General features: G+C 43.4%; 1 protein-coding gene across 3 annotated transcripts in view; it reads right to left on the bottom strand.

Annotated features, from left to right (window-relative positions):
- The window catches only part of CRAMP1 (cramped chromatin regulator homolog 1), a 79,144-nt gene that overhangs the window by 41,725 nt on the left and 18,255 nt on the right, over positions 1 to 19,164 (bottom strand). For all 3 annotated transcript variants that reach the window (XM_068244380.1, XM_068244381.1, XM_068244379.1), the window contains exon 3: positions 3,998 to 4,188. In XM_068244380.1, the coding sequence (XP_068100481.1) occupies positions 3,998 to 4,188 (191 nt within the window). The remainder of the gene's footprint in view (positions 1 to 3,997; positions 4,189 to 19,164) is intronic.

Below are 19,164 nucleotides of genomic sequence, written 5' to 3' on the forward strand. Positions count from 1 at the left end.
CTGCAGTACTGCATTCAGAGTACATAAGAAGAAAGGCACAAACCATTGCATCGCCTGTATGGGAAATGCCCAATGTTGTTGACTTGATTGAAGTGAAACAAAAAATAAAAAATACATACTTTGTGGAAATTATAAGAGCTAAAGTGCCTTGAAACACCATGTACTATAAATTATAGAAAAAACATATATAAATTGTCATTCTTGTAAAGGCAATTGATAACTTCCACCTCTTGCCATTTCCTAGTGCCAAAATCGGTTTCTTTAACCACCTTAGCGGTTTGGACGAGCTCAGCTCGTCCATAACAGCCGCGGTGGATTGCTCAGCCCCTGGTGAGGAATGCAGTGGGGTGTCTCGGCACCTTGCAGAGAAAAAAATATAGGAGACAAAAACGGGAGCCCAATAGTGTAGTATGTCTGTATACAATAAAAAATGGAATTGAAAAAATACTACTCACAAAGGGGGGTTGCAAAGGGCAACCGACCGTAAGAAGCAGGTGGAGACCATGAACCAGACTCCACTCGGGGTTGTCCCAGCTGGGACCTGGATGTGGTCGCTCCCCTTGGAAAAACAGGGACAGGCATCCACTGTGGTGGACCCGCAGGTGATCTGTCACCACCCCTCAAACACTGAGTGTGTGGGGGTGAACTAAGCACAATTGGGGTAAAGAGGCGCCCTGGTTGAAATAAAAGCTTCTAAAAAACAGCTTAAAAACGAAAAGATAATATGAGGTGGCTTACCTCAATAACGAAATCTTTGTAACAAAAGATTTTTATTTAGCACAGGCAACGCATTTCGCAGATCTGAGCCCACTTCATCAGGCCAATAAAAGTGCCAAATGACTGGGTAGATACAGCATAAGGATAGTCCCTATGCTGCATCTACCCAGTCATTTGGCACTTTTATTGGCCTGATGAAGTGGGCTCAGATCTGCGAAATGCGTTGCCTGTGCTAAATAAAAATCTTTTGTTACAGACAAAGATTTCGTTATTGAGGTAAGCCACGTCATATTATCTTTTCGTTTTTAAGCTGTTTTTTAGAAGCTTTTATTTCAACCAGGGCACCTCTTTACCCCAATTCAGCCCCTGGTGAGTCTTTTTTTTATAATTTTTCTTTTGTAAACACGCAGCTAGCACTTTGCTAGCTGCGTGTTTTGTTCGATCGCCGCCGCTCACCACCGATCCACCGCTACCCGCCGTGAAAGAGGCCCCCCCCCCAGCGCAGCCTGGCCAATCACCGCCAGGCTGCGCTATGGGGTGGATCGGGACTCCCCCTGACATCATTCCGATCATCGCCATGGTGACGAGGGAAGCCCTAACAGGAAATCCCATTCAGAGCGGGATTTCCTGTTTGGTATGATCGCCAACGGCGATCGGAGGGGTGGGAGGGATGCCGCAGGGAGGGGGAATCATGTAGCTCGCGCTAGGCTAGCTATATGGAAACAAAATTAAAAAAAAAAAAAAGGTTAAAAAAACCCACCCGCGGCCGAGCGCCGCAAATAATCAAAACGCCAGGGTGGTTAAAGGACTACTGAGAGGGAAATGGAGGATGCCATATTTGTTTCCTTTTAAGCAATTCTAGTTATCTGGCTATCCTGCTGGTCTATTTGGCTGCAGTAGTGTCTGGATCAGACCAAAAACAAGCATGCAGCTAATCTTGTCAGATCTGACAAAATGTCAGAAACACCTGATCTGCTGCATGCTTGTTCAGGGTCTATGGGTAAAAGTATTAGAGGCAGAGGATCAGCAGGATAGCTAGGCAACTAGTATTGCTTAAAAGGAAATAAATATGGCAGCCTCCATATCCCTAACACTACAGTTGTCCTTTAATTTCTTCTGGGTGAAAGATAAGTACGACCTCACAACAGCCATTCCTTTTTTTCTCTCTCTCTCATCCTCCACATCTACGACCTGCTGTGCTAGTCAACTGTTTTTCCGCCTCCTCCTATAAACTACTAGTTAATGAAAACTGAAGATGCATCACCAAGGCGACGCGTCATCAGAAGTGGCCGGAGGGATCACTAATACATGCAGGTCATCAGACATATCTTAAGACTTCTGCATTTCTCAGGCCTCCAATTTCCTCCTCTTCCTCGCCCCTTGTGGGGAGTGAATGGGGCGGGGAACAGAAGGATATGGTCGAGTGACAGGAGGAAACCTAGTAGCATTTCAAACAAAAGTGGGATGAGGAGAGGACCATGTACAGTGGTATGTGGACCCAGCATGAACATAGCTCTGTGCTTAAAGTGTAACTGTCGGACATAAAATAAATTCTTTATTTTTATCTGGTAAACAAGTAATAAGGATGCTAATCAGGCAATCCAAAAGTTAAAATCACTATTACTTTTCTTGTTTATAAATGATCATTCCCCAGTTTACCTGACTCTTATTTGGTATGTTGCCGCAAAAAAAGAAGTTGCTGGGTAGTCCTTTTTTGCTTCTGTACATTAGTTAAGTCTGAGGGGTATTAAAGAACCAAACAATGACAACTCAGTATGCACTGCACCTTCCTTTGTGCGGCAACGTACCAAAGAAGAGTCAGGTAAACTGGGGAATGATCAATTATAAACAAGAAAAGTAAGAGAATTTAACTTTTGGATTGCCTGGTTAGCATTCTTATTACTGGTTTACCAGATAAAAATAAAGAATTGATTTTTGATATTATGCCCGACAGTTACACTTTAAAGGAGTAATCAGGCAAAAAAAAAAAAAATAGGAGTTTCACTTACCTGGGGCTTCTACCAGCCCCATGCAGGCATCCTGTGCCTTCGTATTCTCTCACTGCTGCTCTGGTCCCCCTCCGTCAGTTCGTTTAGTTTTGGGCCGCATTGCGTACATTTTTACGCATTCCCGCTGGTGCAGGAACATTAACACATACATTTTTACGTGTTAGTGGTTCAACGCGTAAAATTTTACGCGTTGAACCACTATCGCATAAAAATGCCACTCTACGGCACTGTGCAGTTTTCACTCCTCCATACCGAATTAAGGTACTGTGAGGCCGTAGCCTGGCAATGCGTTTGTGCAGCACTCAGCTCCAAACTGTTGCCCGAGGGATCAAGCCCCAATCCCTGCAGACAACAATCCCTGTGTACGCAAACTAAGACTAAAAATGCCTTTGCCACTTGAAGACCAAAGACTGCAGGTACAAAAATCAGGCGTACCGACGTCACACTGCAAGCACCCGCTGCAGTTTACTCTGCCCTGCTGTTGTTATGATAGCAAAGCTCCAATGAAGTCGGCTCCTAACCGGCTCTTACATTAGTTAAGTCTGAGGGGTATTAAAGAACCAAACAATGACAACCCAGCATGCACTGCAACTTCCTTTGTGCGGCAACGTACCAAAGAAGAGTCTGCAGCGGTGTGCAGAAGTTGAAATCTACACCCTAACAGGCTTAGGAGGACAAAAACTGAGCATAGATTTCAACTATGCTTGCCCGAAAGACGTAAAGGAAGAATATGCTGGGGGTGGGTGGAGGTACTGTGGTTGAGGGAAGGGGACTGAACTGGTTGACTTTGTTTTTTTGTGTTCTTGTTCAGGTCCTACACCTGTGTGTTGGGAACGGTTCCTGTATTTTGTTTAAAACAAATAAAAAAAAAAAAAGAAAGAAGATATGCTGCCAATGTAGTTCCAATGATCTACCTATGTTTTTCTTAATTTCTTCTGTGTAAGATACCTTGACAAATGGGGACACTGCGAGGCCTGAAACGTTCGGCGCTAGATGAAGATTGTGTGCACATATTCTGCATGGGACAGTCAATTTATTGATCCTGGAAACAGCTTGCGGAATCTCTTCTACACTTCTAAGTTACGGTTTTCTTCATGAGAAGCACCAGGAAAAAGGAAGGGAATAGACTGAAAGCAGGAAAATGCATGCACTGAAGTATTAAAAAGGACATCACATGATTTGGAACAGGAAATGGCTTGTGGAAAAGGTTACAGTAGACTCAAAGCTCCTCCATAAAGATCTGTGGAGCGTGCTACATAATTTACACTCACTTCATACAGCGCCTCAAAGAAAGTGTTTTTGTCCTCTGTGCTCCAGGACTCCCACTGCCGCCGCACTTTCTTCTTGTTGCCTTCATCCTTCTCGCCAGCAGAAGGAGCAGCGTTGCGGTTGGAGGCCTTCGCTGTACTAGGAGCCGCCCCTGCAGAGCAGCTTGGTGAGGTCGGAGTAGCACTGTCCAATCCTGAATAGCAAAAACAGAAATTCTGAATGAATTCTAGAACAGTATAAACACCCAAACAGAGGGGAGGAAGCACTGAAAATCTCAATTAGGCAACAAAGTAAAACTTCAAGAATTTTGAAATAAATCAAGCTATTCACTTCATCAGGAAGATTACAGCTGGTGGTCACTGGATAGGGATGGTCAAGGAGATGCAAATAATCCTGAGTTGATGCAGGATTATGCAAATTTTGTATGTAAATTTAAGCAGCTGAAAAATGGACCAATCAAATTCTATCTCTGCAGGATTCGATTGGTTCATTTTCAAGCTGCATGAATTTGCATAGCCCTACAGCAACTCAGATTTGCATCTCATTGACCAATCCTTATTACTAGACCTACTTTTCTTCCCTCCACAGGTGTCTCCTATACCCTGTAGCTACTGTGACAACCATGTGTTCCAAGATGGCAGCCACACCCCCGCCTCCCCCCCCCCCCCTTTCTACTAACTGCCACCATGGGAAGAAGCTGTTGTGATTGAAAAGTCTTCTGCCCTCTAACCTTATACATGGTTCTGATAAGAGGGGGGGGGGGGGGGGGGGGGGGCGCTCTTCTCACAGGCAGATTTTTGCTTTGGTCTCTGAAAAATATTTAGATAATAAGCAGTGCTAGGTTCCAGTTTCAAAGTCTGGTACAATATCTACATGGAGTCCATATTTTCCTCCCATGTTTGCTTTGGTGTCCTCTGGGTACTTTAATTTCCTTCTAGATCCTAAAAATGTTCTTGTGTATCACATCATTGACCACAGCAGCACATAATGCACTGAAGACAAACAGTAGGAGAAAATAAACACGTAGCTTCAAGTTTTATTTTTTTGCTAACAGATAAAACACATTAGATGTGAGCAAGCCCATTGATTAACACAGAATGTCAGTTCTGCTGCGTTTCTGTATCTTGGGAACATGGACTTTCTATGAAGAAGGTCAATTGGTGGTGGAGTCCATTGTTCCCCTCCTTAAAGTGGATCCAAGATAAACTTCTACTCATTGCATAATTGTGTTCCTTTCATATAGTTTATAGGGCATTCCTCAAGTCAAATACTTTTTTTGTTTTAATACTCTAATTCCCTATAAACTAAACAAGCCTTGCCCACAGCTTCTCCAGAGAGCCTTGGTCTGGGCAGGAGGAGGAAGTTACTAGCCAGAGATTTCAGAGGCAGAGGGGAGGAGGGAGAGCAGAGTGAATTTGTCACAGGCAGAGAGCTGGAGATGCTATCAGCTTTGTCTGTGTGTAATGTTTACAAACAACATGGCTGCTGTCATTGTATCACAGGAATAAATAATCATAAACTGTTGAAGCTGTTTGCAGCTAGATTTGCTGTGTAAACTATCTAAACTTTAGATAAGATATATATAGACAAGTTACATGTTATAGTTTGTTTTCCATCTCGGATCTGCTTCAATTCACCTGCGAAAGCTGTTCCATGGCCCCTCCTCCAAACACTCAGATCACAGCTGTTGCCTAGCCACGTGTCTTAGAGCACTGGGGCTCTACAGTGTCACCCATGACACAAATTTAGTGGACAGAGTATGTGCATCAATACCTTTAGACTATGGCAGGGACAATGAACTACAACTACAGTAGGGTTTTGATTGTACGTACCCAGATGGACAGTTAGTGACTGGAGTTGAGACATGACTGTCAATCTGAATGCTGTCATTTCTCGATAGACATTACCACATAGCAAGAACGGGCATGAGCTAACCATACTGAAAGCTCCCTGTCTTCATAAACAAGGATCATCATATGGAAGAAGAGAGAAGCAGACAAACTGGGAGACCAGAATCTAACGTACTTTTACATCTGCAGTACAAAGCTATGGAGAGCTCCAGCCCATTCCATCTTCCACAGAATTACATTTTCTGATCGATATTCAATTGACATAATGAACAAGCATTGATTGAGAAGGGAGGGGGTGTTCTCCTTTGCCAATAGACATATTAGTTCTAATGTTTATATTTCACCTGCCTTCTAATCTATTACAATATTGTACACTGTCTGCCCAGCTTAACCACTTAACGTCCAGCTAACGCTGATAGGCGGCGCCTGGTCGTTTGTGGTTTTGCATGGAAACGCCTGCTCGTACGAGCGGCCTTTCCATGCCAGTTCACGGAGGGTGTCTCCATGAACAGTGTGCGATCCGCCGATCGCGGCTCGCACACATAATGTAAACACGCGGGTAAGAAATCCCCGCTGTTTACATCAATACGGCGCTGCGCTGCCGGAGATCGGCGATCCCCGGCCTCTGATTGGACGGGGATCGCCGTCATTTGATAGGCTGAAGCCTATCCTATCCGGCGCAGGACGGATATCTGTCCTGCGCCTCACATAGGGGAAGACAGAGAGAGGTAAGGGGAGGGAGCGCACAATATCGCTGCGGAGGGGGGCTTTGAAGCGTGCCCCCCCTGCAAATCACAGGCAGCCGGCGGCGATCAGACCCCCCCTGCAGGACATCCCCCTAGTGGGGAAAAAAAGGGGGGGGTCTGATCGCCCTGCCTTTTACCTGATCGGTGCTGTGGGCTGGAGAGCCCGCGCAGCACCGATCAATAAAAAACCGTGTGGTCCTTAAGTGGTTAAAGAAGGGAAATTAATTCATCGATACTAAAAAATTTAAACTGGACATGCAATTAATATTTAAAGTGTCCATTAACGAGAAACTCCAACCATTTAACTTTATCCCAATCAGTAGCTGATACCCCCATTTACATCAGAAATCTATTGCTTTTCACAAACAGACCACCAGGGGGCGCTGTATGACTGATATTGTGGTGAAACCCCTCCCACAAGAAGCTGAGGACTGCAGTACTTTTGGCAGTTTGTTACAATGTAACAATGTTCACAGACAGGAAATAGCCGTTTACAGCTGTCTCCAATGGCCAAAACAGCTAGCAGCAGCTACATAACCTGCCCACAGTAAAAATGTCACCATGTAATAAATGTCAGAATGTAAATCAGGGAGAGGAAAGATTTTACAATGAAAAAACACTGACTAAATCATTTATACATAATTGTAAAAATTAAGCACTTTTTTTTATTACACTATTTTCACTGGAGTTTCTCTTTAAGTATAAAATAAACTATTTTAAAGCACACCTGAGCAGATAGGGATATGGAGACAGCCATATTGGTTTCCTTTTAAACAATATCAGTTGCCCAGCATTTCCACTGATCTTTGGCTGCAGTAGTGTCTGAATCACACACCGTGAACAAGCATACAGCTTATCCAGGTCATAAACATCTGATCTGCCTGCATAATCAGGGTCTATGGCTAAAAGTATTAGAGGCAGATGCATCAGCAGCACAGCCAGGCAATGAGCATTGTTTAACAGGAAACACATATAGCAGCCTTCATATCCCTCTCAGTTCCAGTGTACTTGAAGTTTTTCTGTCGGTTTGGAGGAACCCAGTTGCATTTGCCTTTACCATCAACATATAGGGACTACATTCTATAATGCCCACACTTCTTTCTATCAAGGCAGAAAGCGTTGGAGAATGGCGTCTGCCTGGCACAGCGTATACTTTAAAGAGAAACTCCAACCTAGAATTGAACTTTATCCCAATCAGTAGCTGATACCCCCTTTTACATGAGAAATATAATGCTTTTCACAAACAGACCATCAGGGGGCGCTGTATGACTGATTTTGTGCTGAAACCCCTCCCACAAGAAGCTCTGAGTACAGCGGTACTCTGGGCAAACTGCCACAATGTAACAATGTTCACAGACAGGAAATAGCTGTTTACAGCTGTCTCTAACAGCCAAAACAGCTAGCAGCAGCTACATAACCTGCCCACAGTAACGTCACCATGTAATAAATGTCAGAATGTAAATCTGGGAGAGGAAAGATTTTACAATGAGCAAACACTGACTAAGTCATTTATACATTATTATTGTAAAAAATTAAGCACTTTTTTATAACATTATTTTTACTGCAGTTCCTCTTTAAGCACTTATTCAAAAACAGAACTAGATAATGGAGCAAAAAGCGGTCATAAAGGTGAAAGTAAGGCGTGCAAGATGTACATTAAAGCGGACCTGAACTCAGAACTTCCTCTCTGCTCTAAAAGATAAGCAACAGCATAACAGCCTTTAAAGTAAAACAGTTTTTGTCATAGCTGATACAAATCTCGAAATAAATCTGCAGTGTGTCTACTTCCTGCTTCTATGAAACCAGACATTAACTTCTTACTGTTCTGCCGTGGCAGAGGAGATTTCTGAGGTGACACCGCTGAGAGATCACATTACGGTGGTGATTAGTGACATATGGGGGGGGGGGTTATTACACAGGCTAAACTCTAAATATATACAGGGTGCATTTCTCTATGTTTTCCTTCTGTCTTGTGCAAGAGTTCAGGTCCACTTTAAAATAACACAAAAGGTGAATGGGCACACAACCGAACGGCACTATAAGAAGAGTGATTGTATTGTCCAGCAATTGCCTTCCCGTATGCATGATAGCAGCTGAAAGCCGTGTCTGAGAGGCAGCAACGCGGCTCAACCACCCACCTAGACTGGAATAAATCCATATGGTGCTGTGCTAGCTTAGTACAAATGGCATGACCAGCTGCTTGCTGACCGTGGCCAGTAACAGCCTGTAACACTCATCTGAATTAGTCCTTAAAAGACCTCTGTCGCAAAAATCTTAAAATATATGTAAATTAAACAATTAAGAAGTATGTTTCTTCCAGAGTAAGATGAGCCATAAATTACTTGACTCCTATGTTGCTGTCACTTAGAGTAGGTAGTAGAAATCTGACGGAACCGACAGGTTTTGGACTAGCCCATCACTTCATGGGGAAGGGGGGGGGGAGGGGGGGGGGTTCACAGGGATTTCTTTATTTTCAAAATGTACTTAGTGAATGGCAGTTGCTCCGTCCAACTGCCAAAAAAGTATATGGTGAGCAGAGAAGCTGGCCAGCGCATTTGTATGTACCCGGAGTCAGAGTCGTGGTTTCAGAAACTGAGGAGTCGGAAGATTTTTGTACCGACTCCACAGCCCTGATTATCTATGTTATATAATCTAATCTTCTTTCCTTTGTCGGCTGAGGCAGGGATGTGCTGCTCTTCTATGATAGGATAGAAGTTATACACACCCTCTCCAGGCCCCCTGTAGGCTCTGTATGACTCACACACTCTGCTTATGTGAGCCTATCACAAGCTGGTTAGTTTGTTTGTAAACACTGCCTAAAACTGGCAATTACAAGCCAGGATTGCAGCAGAGAGTGGCAGAAACAGCACAGAGGGGCCCAGGAGAACATAATGAATAGAATGGTATGCTTTTTATTGTAAGAATTCTAGAGTGCAGATTCTCTTTCAGGCCAGTTTCTAATATGCTTTAACATTATAAATTTTCACTTATAAAAAATTAAACCTTATCAGTTTTGCACAATTAAAAAAAATAAACTAGACAAGACACAGCAGCAATTCACCACTTCTTGTTTTTACCTCAGCAATCTACAGCTGCCTGCTCACTCCCTCAGTCACAATCAGCGTGAAGCAGTAGAGACTGATTTCCATTGCAGGCTATGTTCTAATAGGAGGTGTGGAATTAGTGGACAATCACTCTCTACCTGTAAGCTCCTTGGACAAAAGGGGGAATGACAGTGACTGGCTGTCATTTGCTAAAGGCCTATGAACTGCTGCAGACAGTAACAAGTTCCTTTTATAGTTTGCAAAAGCAAAAAAGAGTTTTGAGCAAATGTTTTTTGAAAAACAGATTTTATTAGGAAACAAGCAAATGTATATAAAATAATGCTCTACTGAATGCAGATTGAAAATAAAAATCTATGCCTGAACTTGTGCTTTAATAGAAATCAGTGAATTTGCAACACAGTACTTCCCTTAGCTGAGAGAGTCAGCACTGTCCGCTGGACAGCTCCTGCTGCAAGAACTATCTGGCCTCTTGACAATACTCTGCCTCCTAAGTGTGCATATAGGGTCCTTTCACACACACAGTCCATTGAGTTGCACTATAGCACAGACATGCACAATGGTTCCATGCTTTTGCATGGACCATTTCACACATGCCTCTTGTGTTTCTGTACGCTGCAGTTGCAGTACTCCAGGGCAAGTTTTTCCATTCATCAAATGAGCACATCCTCAGACCAAATCGCAAACTGCACCACACAGTGGCCCATATGCAATTCACTTTTTCTCCTGAGTTTTCTCCTAGGTGAGATTTTCAAACTGGTCAATAAAATGTTTTTTTCTACACCACCAGAAAGCAAGAAAAATACTTAAAATAATTTTGATAGCACATTTTACCCTTTTTGGTAGTTTTTCAATTGCAAAGTGCTGAAAAAAATAGTCTAAACAGGAGCTGAAAAATGATCTCATAGGAGAAAACTCAGGTGAAAAAGTTAATTGCATATTGGCCAGTGTGATCTAACGGTGTCCATACATTAGTCCATTTTCCCCGGCAGATTTGATCGATGTGATCGAGGCAGACCTAACATGGCTGCCCAATTGTAATTTTGATAGATTTGAAAAAGAACAAAATCAGCAATCCCACCAAACAAAAGATCTCGGTAGATTGACAGCCTTCCAGAGGGGAAAAACTGGGTACTGAATTTGACTAGGGGTCCAGTGCCAGCTGACAGACCCCATTAATTGCACCCTGGGGCCCCTGCAGAGTACTCACGACAGCGGAGTACACTCACCTGTCCAGCTAGCGTGCTTCTTCCTGTGTCCTTCCATCTCCATCCCTGCAGACACCTGTTCTTTGTGGCCCAATGGCATGTACTGTATGTACTTGTGTAACATGCCGCTGAGCCACGGAGAACAGGAGCCGGAGTTCTGAGATAGACGCAGGAGGAAGCACTCCAGCTGGACAGGTGAGTGCGCTCCAGTACCACGAATACACTGCAGGGACCCCAGGGGAATACTATTAACATAGAAGTCAGCTGGCTCATGAGTATGTACAGGTCAACGTCTCACAGAGAACAGGTGTCCACAGGGATGGATTCGGCAGGACACAGGAGAAAGTGCGCCTGCTGGACAGGTGAGTGTACTCCACATGGGCCCCAGGGTAGTACTTTTAAGTAGACAGAGTCCGGGGGGGGGGGGGGGGTCATTCAGCTGTCTCTGAGACCCCGGGGAAGAAGGGCATAGTATCTGCATTAGTTCCACAGAATTTTCATAGATTTTAATCAGGAATCTATTAAAAAATCTATTTGCAGTGTGTGTGTGGCAGGAACAGATCTCCCTCTGATCAGATGTCTTTTGGGCATGTCGGGTGGTAGGCCAATTTCTGTGCTGACCAATTAACCTATCTGTACGTTGATGTGGCAGAAAATTGAAGTACCCAAAGCAAACGCGGGGGAGCGTACGAACTGTGCAGACATTTGAACCTGGGACCCTAGCACTGCAAGGCGAGCGGTGTCATCCACTACTCCACCATCAAATCACAGCTATGTATGACGAGAAACACAAAATCCCTCATGAGCAAACCTGAACAACTATAACAAGGGCATAGCAATCAGCGTTTGTGTATCAGCATATGTCAATGCCTGTTCAGTCTTGTAGCATACCTGGAATAGGTATAACATGGCGGCTATAAGATGGAGGCATCCTAGTGCAGAGAATCAGGTACCAGGAGGACATCTCCCTTGTGTACCATTAGCTTGTACCAGAGCAGAAGAGTGGGACTGCAGAATGAAGTCAGCGAGTATTTTTAGACTGAAATCTAGCATCGTGAAGACACACAATCAGCTCCGGCAACCACCTCCTCACAGGAGAGGATTGTGGGAAACAACTTCAAGAAAAAAACATATACATCTGGAGCATTGACATTTCTGGCCCTACAAAAAGAGCTGTAACAACAACAATCCCATCTCATGTTGTTTTCACTTTGAAATCTAGCCAAGTTCTAGCAATGCCAAACAAAAATGGAAGCACTCAGGTGACAAAATTAACATAATATTCAAAAAGAGCCACATTTCTGCTACACCTAAAATCCTCCTCTAGTGAGGGAGAGGAGAACAACAACAAAAATTACATCTGGCATAATGACATTACTGGCCCTACAAGAAAAGCTGAAGCAATAAAAACTCATCTTTTAAAATTGAGCCAAGTTTTTGCAATACAATACAAAAAATAAAAATCGATATTTAAAGAGGAACTGTAACAGAGGATTGAACTTCATTACAATCAGTAGCTGATACCCTCTTTACCATGAGAAATCTTTACCTTTTCTCAACTAGATCATCAGGGGGGTCTGTATGGCTGATATTGTGGTGAAACCCCTCCCACAGTGTGATATCAGGACCTAGGTCCTGACCGTTTCCTGTCAGTGAGCCTTGTTGCATTGTGGGAAATAACAGATGTTTCCAACTGCCAAGCAACCATATAGATCAACCTTTTAGCCTCTGATCAGAATCAGAATCGTTTATTTCGCCAAGCATGACTGGGCCATGCCCGGAATTATTTTTGGCACAATACATATAGCTCAGGGAGAGACATAGATGGAAAGAGACATAAATAGATAGCAGCGACAGCAAGGCATCAAGTACACATTACGTTACAACATTCCAATATAAACAATATATGCATCACAGTCCCCAGTGTGACCTGAGGTGCCTGACAGTTAGTCTTATGGGCCGGTTGGTCCGGTCAGCTGATTAGTGGAATTGGGGATTAAACAGTATGAACATGGCAAATATTCATCATTTCTTGATCTCTCTCCAACTTCATACTTTACAATATATGGATTTATTTTTTCCCCCTTTTTGCTAAATTTGCTCTGTAAATGGTAGGTGCTTTTGTGCTAACAAAATTAACAGAATATTCAAATAGAGGCAAAATTATGTTTGCGCCCAATATTCTGGATATAACGCGACACCTTCATTGACGTATGCCGCTGGTACGGACACTGCACTTTTCCCTTGACAATTTGCATCGAATCCCATAAGGACTAATTGAATACTGGTTTCTTGTAATACTATGGAGACCCCAATGGCAACATCTTCCCACTGATTACAGATCGATCGATCGATCTGACATTTTGGGGAATGGAGTCCACAAAGAATGAAATGGGAAATGTGTGTATGGGCACCTTAAATAAGAGCAGACAGATCCTTCTCTGATCAAGTTCTGATCTGAGAGGGATCGATCTTTCTGCCACATGGACCAGCTTTAGCAGAGTTTATAAGGGCTGGTTCACATGGGCTTTTGCTGAGCTTCCTCTTAGGCCTCGTTCAGACTATACACGCTGCCGTGCGCATTTTGGCAGCGCGTATAGTGTGCGACGCGCAAGAAGGGTAGAAGGGCATAGACAGCCCTTCTACCGTTCCCATCATATGCGCTGCGTGGCAGCGCGATTGCGCTATCGCGTGCTGCACGCATTTTTGGTAATCGCAGCGCAAATCCCATTCATTGTAATGAATGGGATCTGCAGTGCAGCGCATAGTAGCGCAGATGGCGTGCGATCGGACGCGTTGCGTTCCGATCGCATATACATCTGCGCTAAATGATGTGAACGAGGCCTTAGCGTTTTGTTCAAACGGCGTGCTTTTTTTTTTTCCCAAGAATGCCAGCATAACAGCTTAGCTTTTAATGGCTTTCAGGAGAGCGTTGCATTTTCTGGGCTTTTGCAGGAAGTATATGCAAAAGGCTGGGCTTTTATGGGCTTTCATTTGCTTTCAGTGGCTTTTGCTGGCTTTCAAACGCCTTCTAGAAGCTGCATGTTGCTTTTGAGAGGAGACTAGACGCTGGGATCAACTGCCAGGCTTTCATGAAAGCCTGCAAAAGCTTATACTAAACACTCCCATTCACTTGCATGGAAGGGCAGTAGATCCCTAAAAACGCTACTTTTAAAACGCTGCGTTTAATGCCAGCAAAACGTCTGTGTGAACCAACCCTAAGGCCAAAAATGCACAGTGAGCCAAGATTACCCAACACAAAGACAGAAGTGTGTGTCATCAGAGGTGGGGTAAATTAGTAATGAGCCACTCCCAGCCTCACAAGTCATCTTTGAAGGGGCCCCACCCAAAACATTCAACAAATGCCATTTTCGCCACCATTGCCTGGGAAACTATACTCGTTTTTTCCTGGTCCTTTAATGCTAGGTACACACATAGAAGTGGATCGGACGTGTTGGAAATAGACAATCTGGTATTAAATCTGCCAGAAAAAATTGTATCGGGCGTACCTAGCAGAACAATGCTTTGGAATGTCTACAACCAGAGGTGGACAAATTAATAAAGAATTCAGTAACAACTGTAACCAGTCTGTCTGATCCAGTAGCCAGTAGGAATGCTTCAGAAGCCAGTTATACTGACAAACAGATGACCACTCTAAAGCTAGGCTGCTCATACACCACATGCTGATTGGCAATCGATTTCAGGATAAAATATAGCCCCCTAATTCTGCATTAACTGTCTTCATCGCTGTCGTCCTACACCATTACCAACACGCATCTGATCGCGCACATTGGATCTAGATTTTCCAGCTTGCACCATCAATACATTCAACCAATTTAGATTGTCAAACGCAAAGCTGTGGGGTCAGTGGAAGAAAAAATAATAATCACCCAACTCAAACCACCAACTCTGACTCCAGATACCCAAAAGTGCTCCGACTCCCAACAGCCCTTAAAGGGCTATGGAATAAGTGAAAAAATAATACGACTCCTCAGTTTATGAAACCACCAACACCAGGTACTCAAAAATTGCTCCGACTCCTCAGCATTCGTTGATTGGGCATGCCTGTTGCAGCACTGATGTTCATCAGATTCAATAAAATTATCTAATCAGGTGATGGACTGGGCTGCAATATCGCTAGATACATGGGCACCTTTAGGCACTCACTGTAATTTATTAGTTATTTAGACACAGCAGGTCATATTAAAAGCAGAAATGCAGGTAACAAATCACTCTGCACGCAGGCAGAATAAAAAAGAGCAGCATAAACATACAGTCTCACAGTATTTCGTGATCGCTGGAATTTTTAAGGAGCCTTTCCCTCCCTGGCTCCCAGGATTTGTCCATCCCTGTGTAGAAAAAACTATTTTTTATCCTTTTTATTTATTCTTTCAGGTAAAACGGTTTGAAAGATGGGTGTCAATATTTCATTCAGTTAGCAGACACAGAACATTTATATCACGCTTTTCTCCTGGCGGACTCAAAGCGCCAGAGCTGCAGCCACTAGGACACGCTCTATAGGCAGTAGCAGTGTTAGGGAGACTTGCCCAAGGTCTCCTACTGAATAGGTGCTGGCTTACTGAACAAGGTCTCCTACTGAATAGGTGCTGGCTTACTGAACAGGCAGAGCCAAGATTCGATCCCAGGACTCCTGTGTCAGAGGCAGAGCTTTTAATCATTACACTATCCAGCAGTAAGCATTAGCTCATGGGTTTCCACATAAACAGCCACTGCAGAGATCCATATCTGGAGGCAGTACTTAAACGTTGATAGTGGGTGGGTGCACACCCCTCAATTTTCTCTTCATAAGCGATTGACGCAAGCGATCAGATCGATAATCATACCTTACCTAGACTTAAAGAGACACTGAAGCGAAAAAAAAATATGATATAGTGAATTGGTTGTGTACTATGAATAATTACTAGAAGATTAGCAGCAAAGAAAATATTCTCATACTTTTATTTTCAGGTATATAGTGTTTTTTCTAACATTGCATCATTCTATAATATGTGCAGATTACACAACACTCAGCATTCAAAATGATTCTTTCAGAGCAGTCTGTGAAGTAATGACCTCTCCTCTAGCAGAGGAAAAGTAAATAGTCCAGGAACAGTTGAGATAATAAAAAAGTCAGATAACAGCCCTCTCCACGACTAACTTAGTCGGAGAGCTTAAAGGGAAGGTTCGGGGAGGGCTGTAAAAAAATAAAAATCAAAATCCACTTACCTGGGGCTTCCTCCAGCCCGTGGCAGGCAGGAGGTGCCCTCGCCGCCGCTCCGCAGGCTCCCGGTGGCCTCCGGTGGCCGACCCGACCTGGCCAGGCCGGCTGCCAGGTCGGGCTCTTCTGCGCTCCAAATGCCGGCACTTCTGCGTCCCACGTGGACGCGCTGACGTCATCGGACGTCCGCCGGGCTGTACTGCGCAGGCGCAGTAGTTCTGCGCCTGCGCAGTACAGCCCGGCGGACGTCCGATGACGTCAGCGCGTCCGCGTGGGACGCAGAAGTGCCGGCATTTGGAGCGCAGAAGAGCCCGACCTGGCAGCCGGCCTGGCCAGGTCGGGTACCGGAGGCCACCGGGAGCCTGCGGAGCGGCGGCGGGGGCACCTCCTGCCTGCCACGGGCTGGAGGAAGCCCCAGGTAAGTGGATTTTGATTTTTATTTTTTTACAGCCCTCCCCGAACCTTCCCTTTAATGGCTTGTTTGCATAGAGATAACAACTGGAGTTTCTCAACTCTTCCTGTACTGGAAACAATTACACTGATGTATCTGATCTTAATGTTTTATTTCTTAGCTGTGCTACACATACAAATCATAATATCATCATTTTTTTTTTCGCTTCAGTGTCTCTAAGCTATTACACTTACATTTTTCCAATTCTGATCAGATTTCTCAATGGATATGAACTGAAAATGAATTGAAAAGGATATACATACAGAACAGCCGCCAGTATTTCGATCAATATTTTTGATTCTGATTGGCTTCCGGTCAAGAAAACAGATCAATTTTGACCTGGGAGTGGTCGCTGGCAATCAGTAGGCTGCATACTTTTTTATCTGAACATTTTCTCAATTTCGAAATAGGATCTGAAGTGAAAATTGTATGGTGTGTACAGAGCTGTGGAGCCGGAACAAAAATCCTATGACTCAGTTTATGAAACCACCGACTTCGACTTCAGGTACCCAAAAATGTCTCCAACTTCAAAGGAATATAACCCAGAATTTCTTCTTTGCTCTAAAAGATTATTTACAGCATATAATATACTAACACAATTTTTTTTTTTAGTAAAACAGCATTCAAAGGGTTACATCACAGGGCTGACTCTCTTCTGCAGGGAGAACCTGCATCCTAACTGCTTATAATGTTATCTTGTTTACACATTCTTTACTTGATACATTTATGTAAACATTCTCTGGCTGTGCTGGACTTCAGATGAGGAGTGCTGAAGTGAAAAACAGATCAGAAATAGCTGCTGGCAGCATTTAAAACAGAACGACAACAGTTATAAAGAAAATGCACCAGCAGCTTTCAAAGTAAATGAACTGAACTTTGGGAAGTTATAATATCTAAATGAATATTAATATTTGTGCACAAAGCAAATATGATAATTGTATGGGTTATAAAAAGTAGAAAACACATTTTTGTTGAACATTTTGTCAGAGTTTTAAATTGCTTTCAACATTAACCATCTGATAGTTATCTCGAAGTCCTCACAGACCCATTCTGATATTTTAGTTTTCAGTTTGAATTGAATCCACCTGCTAGATTTTGCCATACAAAATATTTATACAGAATCTCTCACATCTGCGTGGATTAGAAAATTGATTTTTATTTTTTTTGTACAAACATGGAGCGGACCTGAACTTAGAACTTCATCTCTAATCTAAGATACACAACAGCATAATACCCTTTAAAGAAAAACATTTCTTTGTTACAGCTGATACAAATCCTGCAATAAATCTTCAGTTTGTCTACTTCCTGTTTTCATGGAAGCAGACATATTGTTGACATCCTGTGTTCACCAATCAGCTCTCTGCAATGACATGTAGCTAATAAAGCTGAGGGATCAAATTACAACTTGTGCTTAGTTACAAAAAGGTGAATTAGAAAAGCTAAACTCTCTAAATACATACAGGGTGCATTGTTATAGGTTTTCCTTCTGTCCTGTGCAATAGTTCAGGTCCACTTTAAAGAAAAAGCCTTATATAGTCAGTTAAACAACATCGTTCTTAAAGGACTTCCAAGGCCAACATTAAAATCTATTTTTTACTCAGTTGGGGTTTCTTCCAGGGCTGTGGAGTCGGTCCAAAAATCCACCGACTCCGACTCCTCAGTTTAGGATTCCACCGACTCCGACTCCTCTAATTTGCATATTACAATTTTGTTGATTAAAAGTATGTAACATGAAATTCGTCTCTTAACTGCCAACGCTTAGGAATTTTACAAGACAACTGAAGTGAGAAGGATATGTAGACCACTATATTTATTCCCTTTAGACTAAAACTAGTCCTTGGTAAGAGTACTTGTAAAAGGTACAAACCGGAACAAAGAACAACTATCAGGCCCTAGGCAATGTAAGTGTGGGTACATGTAAGAATGATGTGCAGGTACTCTGCAGGGGAATGAGGAGATTGTAAACAGACAACACCTCTGTGTTCAATGTGCACAGCATTCTCAGTGGATTCCCTGCAGCTCTGTGGGGAGTGCATATGTAGAGTATAGTACTACTGTGTAACAAAGTAAACCTGAGACAGATGAAATTAAAGTTTTATACATACCTGGGGCTTCCTCCAGCCGCCTTCAGGATAATAAGTCCCTCGCAGTCCTCCTCCACCACCTGGATCTTCTGCTATGAGTCCAGGTACTTGAGCCAGTCGGGCGTAGTGCGCATGCACACACTCCACCGCCAGGAGCATACTACACCTGTGCAGCACTATTGCGCAGGTGCAGAATGTTCCTGGCTGTGGGAGCGGCATGCGGCCGGACAGCGCTGACTGGCTGAATTACCAGGACTCATAGCAGAAGATCCGGGTGGTGGATGACAGCGAGGGACTGATTGGCCTGAAGGGGGCTGGAGGAAGCCCCAGGTATGTAAAAACTTTACTTTTCATCCGTCTCAGTTACCCTTTAATTTGTAGTCACCAAACCAAATTTTAATTACATATCATATTATTTGATTTCATCAGCAAAGGGAGTGCATACATTTGCATAAATCAGCATCAATGCAGAATTATTTCCATCTCGTTGACCATCTCTATTAGTGACACAGCTACACATCAGGCTTTATTCTTACAGCATAGATGTTAT

This window comes from Hyperolius riggenbachi, chromosome 7 (genome assembly GCF_040937935.1).
Source record: "Hyperolius riggenbachi isolate aHypRig1 chromosome 7, aHypRig1.pri, whole genome shotgun sequence".
In the NCBI taxonomy this organism is placed as follows: Eukaryota; Metazoa; Chordata; class Amphibia; order Anura; family Hyperoliidae; genus Hyperolius; species Hyperolius riggenbachi.